The following is a 9,512-nucleotide window of genomic DNA, read 5'->3' on the forward strand; positions in this document are numbered from 1 at the left end:
TAGTTTGGCCCAATTAAAAACACATAACACAAAGTAAGAGTGGAACACACTTATCTTTATGGGCAGCCTGTAGCTTGCAAACATGTCTATCAAGTTCATTTCCAAGGGACTGCAAGCCTTGGAGGATGCCATTGCTCAATACCCTAGTCAGTTTAAAACCCTGTAGCTCAAGGAAAGCAGGGTGCATACATTAGGGGACAAATGACAAGGTTGATGGGGACTCTGGGCTGTTTCTTGGTCTGTGAATGACCCAGGAGAACAGGGTTAGCTCTCCCTGGGTGAGAGACTGGAGCTGACTGACAAGGGAGTTTGATGAGCAGGGCTGAGAAAATGAGGTTGCCTGCAACATTTGGAGGCTGCTCCTTGGAGAACAGGGGATCCCAATGCAGGAGTTTCTCCAGTGGCCCAGGTGGTGCCAGGAAGGCAGCCGTCTGGTTGACTAGGAGGGCTGCAGTGGATATCTGTAGTATACTCAGAGCTCAAGTCCCACGCCTGTTCTCCATGCAGGTCCAGTCTCCCGTGAAGGCTGAACAGGCTGCAAAACCTGTTTTATATGTAAGGTCAAGGCTTTACTCCAAAGCTTGGAACAACAGCCGGACACTTGAGATCTGTATTTACATAGGTAGCCTATGGCACCTGTGAACTGAGGTTAACACAGACAGGTATCTTCCTGTGCCTAGTTACCTGCAGATAGTTCAGAGAGATGGGAGTCAGGTGAGGATCAGGTTTGACTTCCCTGCTCGAGGGCTTTCAGAGGTTCTGATTGGCTTGCACTGTGAATAGGCAGGACTCTAACCTAGTGTGAAACCCAACAGGATCATAACCTTTCTTCTTGGGCATCCTACAGTGACAAGTTCCCCTGTGGAAGTCTTCCCAGGTCACTCTTCTCAAGTACCCATCCCCTCCTACTCTGTGCTTGTTTTTCCAGAGGCTTCAGTTGATAATATAACATGGCACCCCCTTTTCTATGTGAAAACTGTGGTAACAAACACACTAGACACAAGGTCATCCCAGCAACAGGGGTCCCAGCACTTTTATCACGAGAGGCATTTCTGGTTCAGGGATCTGTCTCCGAAGCCGATTCCTTAGGTCACAAACTCCTTCCTGAACCATCCCATCCCACTACTGTCTCCTGGTGACAAGCAGACCTGGAGTTTTCATTTATAAGCATCAAGAAAGTCCTGCATGCAGGTTGCAGCTGGTCTGTCCCAGCCTAACGGAGGGCAGCTTGAGGGACTCAACCTGCAGTGCTGCTCACTGGTTTGGGTCTGATGACAGGAACTCCTGCTGCCTGAGAGCAAGCCCAGCAACACACTTTCAGGAGCCTGTGTCACCCCACTCCCCATCCCATCCCATCCCATCCCATAATTCAGAAGTTGTTCTTAGCCGTCTGCAACACAAATGAGAAAACAGAATGTCCTACTTGGTCAGGGTTTCCTCTAGGAAAGACCACACCATTTTTCAACTTTTCCAATTATTGTATTTTTTATTGTATTAAATCACTTTGTTGGGACAGTGACATGGATTGCCTTCCAGGTCATTAAAAGTGGCCTGGAGGCTAAGCCTACAGACACTGGAATTCCAAATGTAAAGAATTCATCTCTCTTCTTTAATCAATAATAGAACTCACTGTGCAAGAATTTAGACAAGAAATAGTTCAAGTAAAATAGTATTTCTTAAAAACCAGAGCCTCCCACCAGTCACTGGCATTTTTCAGCCATGTGACCTGCAGTGAACTTACTCGGGTCTTTTGTCTTTTGATCTCTTCCCTTTTAGACAGTAGCTCGAGGGAGGCCAGGGTCACCGGGTTCTGACATCCTGTCAGATGAGCACTGTAGGCCCTACCAATGCTACTAGAATCTCATGCAAAACTCTGACAGACGCCTCGACACAAACACTTGTTAAATGTTCCTGGCATTTGGAAAAGTATTTCTGACACTCTAGTGTCGGCTCAACAGCCAGTTTGTGCTGAAAATGAAGGAACCCTAAACGTACACGTCTCACATCACGGCTTCTGCCAAGGGGAGGAGTTACTAGTCACCTAATTGGGAAGTACTCTGTCACGTCATCAAACAGTAACTACCACAAGAGGAACAGCAGGAAAGGACTTCAAAATTCACTAAAAAGTTTGACAATTTTATGCAGAAACCGCCAAAGTTTTAGTGTTTAATAATTAAGACAACTGACCAAGATGTGAAGATACCAAGTTTGAGAAACTGGGGTGCAGGGGAGGGACACTCTATGGACTATGCAGGCTGTGATAAGGATGCACGCTTCATAAACCTGTCGACACATAGTAGTTAGTTGCAGAAAGCCACTTGGTTTTCTCTTGGCTTGGGAAAAAGATGTTCTGGACTCATTGTGAATGTCAGCACCTGTGAAGGAAAAAAAAAAAACATCAACAGCAGCAGCGAGGGCAACCAAAGCCACTCCCAGAACAGCCAAGAACATTTTCCAATTAGTCATCTGTGAATTCTCCATGCATACTATTCTAGAAAATTCAATTTATTACAAGTCTTAAGAAAGTGCCATTGTAAATATGAAGTTTACTTATGTGTCTGTGTGTCCCTGCGTGTGGGTGTGTACACGTGAGGGCAGGTCCTTGTGGAGGCCAGAAGAGGGTGCTGGATCCTCTGGAGGTGGAGCTGCAGACAGTGGTGAGTAAGGTCTCATGTGACTGCTGGGAACTGAACTAGGGTCTTCTACAAGAGCATATGTGCTTTTAACACCTGAGCCATCTCTCCAGACCCTTATTTGGACATCTTTATACATAATTCTCTGAATCCACTTCCTATTTTCATTCCTTTCTTTGTGTTTCCCTATTAGTTGAATATCTTCAATCATACAATCTTCAGTTCTTGATTCATGGGGTTTTTCTGCCACAGCACAGCAAAAACCCCTAGAGCTTCCAAGGCCCACTGAAGCTCATCTCTCAACAGGACCGAAGATTACACAGCACATGCCAAGCACTTATGAGCATCTCGCAGTTAAGCAGCCCAGTGTATTTTTTATGTATTTTGACCCTCTCAACCCCCATCTAGTCTCTTGGATTTCAGAACAACTTATTTCAGTCACTGAAAAGCTGTTTCCAGGCCAAGGCCAGAAAATAACCTTTAATCCCAGAATCTAGGAGGCAGAGGCAGACGCAGGTAGGTCTCTGAGGCCATCCTGGTCTACACAGCAAGTTCCAGGCCAGTCAGCCAGGGATGCATAGTGGGAGTGTGTCAAAAATAAAAAATAAAAATTGAGTGTTGTAAATGCCCTTCTCCCCACAAACACAGGCGAAACTACAAAGAAATTCACTACATTAAGTGGTTTTGTGCTTGTCATCTTTTGATATCTGAAATGATTTAGTGGAAATTTAATTCAGCCTAAAGGAGTCGAGTTCACAATAAAAGCCACAAAAGTCTCTAGAGTTTATGATAGACACTCATGTAGGTAACCTGAATTCTCTGCTGTTTCTAAAAGAAAACAATGAATAATCTTCCAGGGTAGGGCACCAAAACACATGCCCAGAAAGAGATGTGTCCAAGTTCCAGTGCGTCCAATGCAGGGCCCAGGACACCAGGAGGCCTATCACAAAACCGTAAACCTAACTTACAATTCAATACCAAGGGGCTAAGGTGGCTCAGCAGTTAAGAGCACTTTTTGTTCTTGGAAAGGACCTAGGTGTGGTTCCTAGCACCCACACGGTGGCAGGTCTTGTCTGTAACTCCAGTCCCAAGGGATCTGATGCTTTCTTTTCGTCTCCCCTAACACTAGGTTTGCAGGAGGTGCATATGCAAGCAAAACACTCATATAGAAGTATTTAAAAAAACGAGGTCTGTCTTTTATCAGCAATTTCACTCTTCAAGTGTGAAATTTGTAGTTGGCAGCATTGTTATGATGTGTATAGCTTGGACATGCCCAGCAGTGATACAGTTTTAAGTAAAGAAAAGTGGAAATGTAAATTCTACCCAAGGAATTAGTTTTGGCAGGAACAGTTTGAAAACATGGACTTCCTGGGCGGGGTGCAGAGAGATGCCGGCTGGGAAAAGACACAGGTGAAATCCATCAACGACATCAACATTGCACGGAAGGCCACTTTCTGTGCTTTGCCTTGGCACGCCGATGCCCTCCCTTACCTTCAACTTTTCTGTGCAGTAGCAATCTTGTTTTCCCCTTCCAGTTCTTCCACGCCAGCCTGGGTCATGAGGTCGGCGATATTTTTCTCCAGGTCATCGATGCGACTGCTCATGTCATCGAGTGGCACGGTTAAAGAGCCCACACGCCAACACCCCACTCTGTCCCTATCCTCCAGGCCCCCGAAGCCTGCCTTCAGCAGCAGCCGCTTCCCGTTTCTTCTGGCTGCACTGACTGCCTGGTGGCCAGAGGTACAGGGTACCCCGGTAAGTTACTTTCCTAAGCCCTGGTTTCCTCATTCATTAAACCCAGAGGACTCTATATCCCATTGGTAAAGACACAAGAGGTCTGGAGACTTGAAGGGCTCAGTGAGCACTCCCAGCCGACAGTCACCACATAGCCCAGCTCCTTTACTGGTGTTCCAGAGGACCCCCAACAGGGAACTTGGGTAGTTTGGCCACGTCTCTGGCTCTTGCGCAGTCCTCCTCAGGAACGCAGTATGGCTAAAATCAGTGAAGAAATTTTTAAGTGTGGCTGGAGAGATGGCTTAGAATTATGAGCACTTGAGGCTCTTGCAGAGGACCTGAGTGTGGTTCCCAGTACCCACACTGGGCAGCTCACAACGGCCTGTAACTCCAGCTCCAGGGGATCCAATGCCTCTAGTCCAGTCTCCTCACTCACACGCACCCATTATACACATAATTAAAAATAAGAAAAACAAACTTCTTGTAAAAAAAAAAAGGAATTTCTAAACCTTAAGTCGGTTTGCAAACCTCCCGCTTATTCCCACCATTAAGAAGCTGCCTCCGAATCAAAAGGATATTCCTTCCAATGATCTGGTCGGACATGATCTGAAACTTGTCTTGCATCTGCTGCAAGAGCGTCTCCACCTACGAGAAAACAGAACAAGTCCGCCGATTCCAGCTTATTCCGAGACCCCTTTCCTGGGAGGAAGGGGAGGCGAGGACGCCGGCGGGGGTGGAGTGGGGGGGGGTGGGGAGGTGAGAGGGGAGTCCCGGCAGGTGGGCGAGACTTTTAGCAAGGCCCTGCTAGGTCGGGTTTGGTCAGGTCGTGAGGGTCCGTGCCGGGGCCGCGATAGGGCGAGCCCCGCAGGTGCGCCGGCCGAGGCCGCTGGCCACACCCCATGCCAGGGTCGAGAGCGGCCGCGGAGTGTCGGAACCCATGTGAGCCTTCCGCTTACCACCAAGGTGATGTCCTGCATGGTCTTCGGGTCCGTCTCGGCCATCTCCCCGGTGCCCAGCTTGGCGGCGATGTCTCGGAACCGTCACCTACACTTCGGTTTCTTGGCGCAGACGCCCCCAAGCCGCCAGTTCTCGCGACAGCACAGTCACGGGACCGCGAGGCATTGTGGGCGTTGTAGTTCCCGTCACGCACCGGAAGGGCCTGGGAAACTTCAAAGCGTCCTGATAGGCTCCGCCTCCCAGCTCTTAGCTCCGCCTCTATCCCCGCCCCAGCTCTACCCAGCTTGCCGCACGGAGCGGAAGCGGAGAGAAAACCGGAAGTGGGCTAAGGTTACAGGAATTAACGTTGTTTTTTTTTTTTCTGAGCCTGTTGTCAGACACACAGGCCTTGCAGGACAAATCAGCTGATGAAGGCGTTTGCCACCAAATCTAACACTGGAGTTCGATCTTGCATGTTAGAAGAAGAGACCCAGCTCCCACAAATTGACCTCTGCCCAGCACACGTGTGCTGTGACATACACATATACATATAATATACAAAATAAATTAATTTAAAAAAACCCTTAGAGTTGGCGAGAATGCACTAATTGGATGTCTGCTCTTCACCAAGACCTATTCTAGAAGACATGGGCCAACAAGTATGCAGAGGCCCGTAATCCTATTTACTTGGGAGGCTGAAACAGGAGGGATCCGGAGTTCGAGGTGTGGTTGAGAAAGCTTACTGAGACTCTGTCTCAAAAACAAAACAAAACAAAAACCTAACGAGCAAAAAGGGTGGAATGGAATGTATCGAGTGGCAAAACACTTGCCTAGCACAAAGAGACCAGCGCTGTAGAAACAAAACAAAAAAGCTCAGGATATCACCCCCATCCTGGAGAGGCACTGCCAGTGTATTACTGTGATGTAAGTGGACTCTAACCTGGCATATTTCAACGATATGCCTGCCTGCTGCTAACTGGGGCAGGTCTCCATTTGTGTACAAGAGGGAGCAGCGTCAGGAAGGGAGTGAACCCGAACACTTGTGTCACAGATGCAGCTCTGAGTTGGGAGGGCACTGGTTCAAATAATACTTCTTAGTTTCCATAGAGAGATGTGCTGAGACAGCTCTCAGGTGAAATCGTTGTTAGTGGTAAAAGCCTCTCAGTGGAGGAAGCTGGGATAGGAGATCCAATGACAGAACGAAGGGATTCTTTACATTTATGTACCAGGGTGGGGGTGGGTCTGAGCTCAGAGGTGGTGTTGCAGGTGCCTCGGAGTCTAGCAAATTAGTGAAGGTACTCACTGGGATATAAGGTCCTGCCTTGGGGCTGTTATAGAGAGCTTAGCCTAGTAGGGATATTACTGGGCAGGACAGGAGGTGTGGCTGATCCTCTCTGCAGAGCCATCACCAGCCAGAGTTCTGCACATTCCTGAATTGTACAGACATATGGATGGTCACAGGAGATGGTTTACTAAAGAAGAGGAAAGAGGGCTCCAAAGTCCACCAGACCCTGGCTGAGGCCCAGCTCCTAAAGTGACCAAGTCTGTGACTTTCCATAGGTTGTATACTCACTGTGTGTTTTTCTGCAGTTTGTTCTCTAAAGTAAGCAGTATCTAGGAAAGTTTCCAGAATTCTGCTTTCAGTTGAGTTAGGACCCCGACTTCCAGCTCTATAGATGGCTTTGGGTCTGGGTCTCAACAATGGGCTAAGAAATTCTTTGACTTTAGGTCTATATGATCTAGCAACTCACACATCTGATCTCAGAGGACTGTATTTTGGAGTGGGGGCGGGGTCACTCCGGTTTGAGTTTAGCTGGAGGGAGATGGTATATCCCATTAGAATTGGTAACTAAGATGGATCAGACTTGGCCAGGGAGGTGTGTGGCTCAATTTTCTTTCCCAGCTAGCATCTGACTACATCCTTATTAGTTCCCTCATGCTCTCACTCAATTCACACAGAGAACTTCCTTCCCATGTTAAGCATGCAAAACAATTTGTGTGTGTACATCCATGTGTGTATGTATACATGTGGATGTATGTGTGACAAGGTGTGGACATGTATGCACATGTTCAAGACAGTGTGGAGAGTAGAGGCCTATGCTGGGAGCTACCAGTCATTTTAGATTAAGGACCCCCTCCCTTTAAAAAAAATCTATTTTGTTTTTTCAAGGCAGGATTTCTCTGTGTAACACTGGCTGTCTTGGAACTCACTGTGTAGATAAGGCTGGCCTCAAACTCACAGAACCTTAACTATTATATTTGTAACTACTCTATTTCAAAATGATGTCACATTCTGAACTGATGAAGATTAGGATTTCAATGAATGTTGCCTGGGGATACAATCCTCCCTCAATAACTAATATTGGACCATCACTTTAGTTTGTACTATGCTCTTGTATAAAGAGTTGTTACGAACCTCTGACCTCTGGCATCAGTGGCCAAAGGCAACTGCATCCTCTGGCTACTGACATCAGACCCAACTGTTCAGTGTAGAAGTCTGTACTGGGGGTTCTAGTGAGGTCTAGCCTATGACCATGAGCAAGCTCAAGCCATCTATGAACTAGTTCCCAGACTGGAAGACGAGAGCTTCTTGCTTCTTTAAAAAAAAAGGTTTATTTTATTTTAATTATGTGTGTGCACTTGTGTGTGCACATGTGCATGCTCACACACTCTAACACAGGGCTCCCAGGATCCAGAAGAGGGTGTCGGATCCCCTGGAGCTGGAGTTACAGGCAGTTGTGAACAGCCCAATATGGGTGCTGGGAATCAGATTGAGGTCCTCTGCAAGAGCAGCATGTGCTCTTAATTGTAGGGTCATCTCTCCAGCCCCTACTTCCTCCTTTCTTTCCTTCCTCCTTTTTCTGGTAGGAGACCTGTGGTTGTTGGTTTTTGTTTTTTTTTCTTTTTCCTGATTGAATTTTTCTTCATCGAAACAGCAAATGTGACACTCTGAGTGATGGCTTAATTTTCTTTCTTACACTTACAGAGAAAGATGGATGCGCTTTCTGGTGTGTTAAACAGCTGCTTCTCACAAAAAACTCTCTACATTCTGAGCTGATGCCCTCTTTGTAGAGGCTGACACGTAGCCCAGATGAATTTTGTTCTGTCAATGAAGTTGCTGCACATATATGCAAAGTGCCAGGAATTGATCTTGCATGGAAGGCATTGAAGTTTGGATCAATCTCATTTTTAACCTTTTGGTTCATGCTGAAGTCGGCTTACTCCTTTTAGCATTTTAAAGCATTTCCTAGATTAATTTTAAGTTGTAATTCCCTTCTCCATTCCAGAACAACTTGAGTTTTATAAGAGCTTGTACTTTTATGATGGCTTTGGTTCATGCTGGGCCATTCTTGACACTCTTGCCTTGGATCTACACAAAAGACAAAAGAGGATCCTACTGTGCAAAATGGCTTTTTCCCCCTTCAGTAATGGGGATTGAACCTAGAGCACTGAATCTAACAGGTAAGTGCTGTATCACAGAGTTATATTCCCAGTCCCTTTTAAAAAATTCTATTTGTTTAAGTTTTTATTTTATTTTATATGTATGGGTATTTGTATGAATGTATATCTGTGGCACCTTGTGCATGCCTACAGAGTTCAGTAGATGGTGTCAGATCCTCTACTGTATGTGCTTGTCTTCCTGTAGGTGCCCAAGCTGGAGTTACAGGTGGTTGTGAGACATCTGATGTGAGTGTTGGGAACCGAACTAGCTCTTCTGAAGGAACACTTGCTCTCTTAACTGCTGAGCTGTCTTGCTAGCCCTCTGGTATATCTCCAAGGGCATTCCAAGAAGGTTTACCTGGACTTGGGCAGTCCCATCCCATGGACTAGGAGAAAAAAATGAGCAGGAGAAAGTGAACTGAGCACTAGTATTCACCTCTTTCTGCTTCCTGACTGTGGATGTCATGTGACCGCCTGCCTCATGCTCTTGCTGCCATGCATTACCTACCATGTTGTACTGTACCCTCAAACTGTGAGCCCAAACCCCTGAAACTTCTTTTGTTGGGTAATTTGTCATAGCAACGATAAAGGAAACTGATACACAGGACATGAAGTCTCATCTTTTTATCACCCAGGGTGGCTCTTGCCCTTTCATTGGCCATTCCAAACCTTCCCAGACTTTCCCAATCTGCTGTTTTACCCCTCTTACTCCTGGAGGGTGACCTTATGTTCTGAGGAAAAAATCACCTGTGGAAGATAAAGTCTCCC

The 9,512-nt window shown here is 46.6% G+C and overlaps 1 protein-coding gene and 1 long non-coding RNA gene across 2 annotated transcripts; one reads left to right on the forward strand and one right to left on the reverse strand.

Moving 5' to 3' along the window:
* Positions 1-1,466: 1,466 nt before the first annotated feature.
* Positions 1,467-5,484, reverse strand: Hsbp1 (heat shock factor binding protein 1). The gene is made up of 4 exons (XM_005073076.4): positions 5,324-5,484; positions 4,946-5,012; positions 4,125-4,245; positions 1,467-2,375 (listed from the first exon to the last, which is right to left on the reverse strand). Exons 1-3 carry the CDS (start codon positions 5,366-5,368, stop codon positions 4,127-4,129), a joined length of 231 nt encoding a protein of 76 aa, XP_005073133.1. The 5' UTR covers positions 5,369-5,484; the 3' UTR covers positions 1,467-2,375; positions 4,125-4,126.
* On the forward strand, positions 4,275-9,512 carry LOC110341449. Its single transcript, XR_002383403.2, has 3 exons — positions 4,275-4,388; positions 8,591-8,765; positions 8,950-9,512. It is a non-coding gene; the product is annotated as an uncharacterized LOC110341449 (long non-coding RNA).

Source organism: Mesocricetus auratus, unplaced genomic scaffold, assembly GCF_017639785.1.
Source record: "Mesocricetus auratus isolate SY011 unplaced genomic scaffold, BCM_Maur_2.0 Super-Scaffold_6723, whole genome shotgun sequence".
NCBI lineage: Eukaryota > Metazoa > Chordata > Mammalia > Rodentia > Cricetidae > Mesocricetus > Mesocricetus auratus.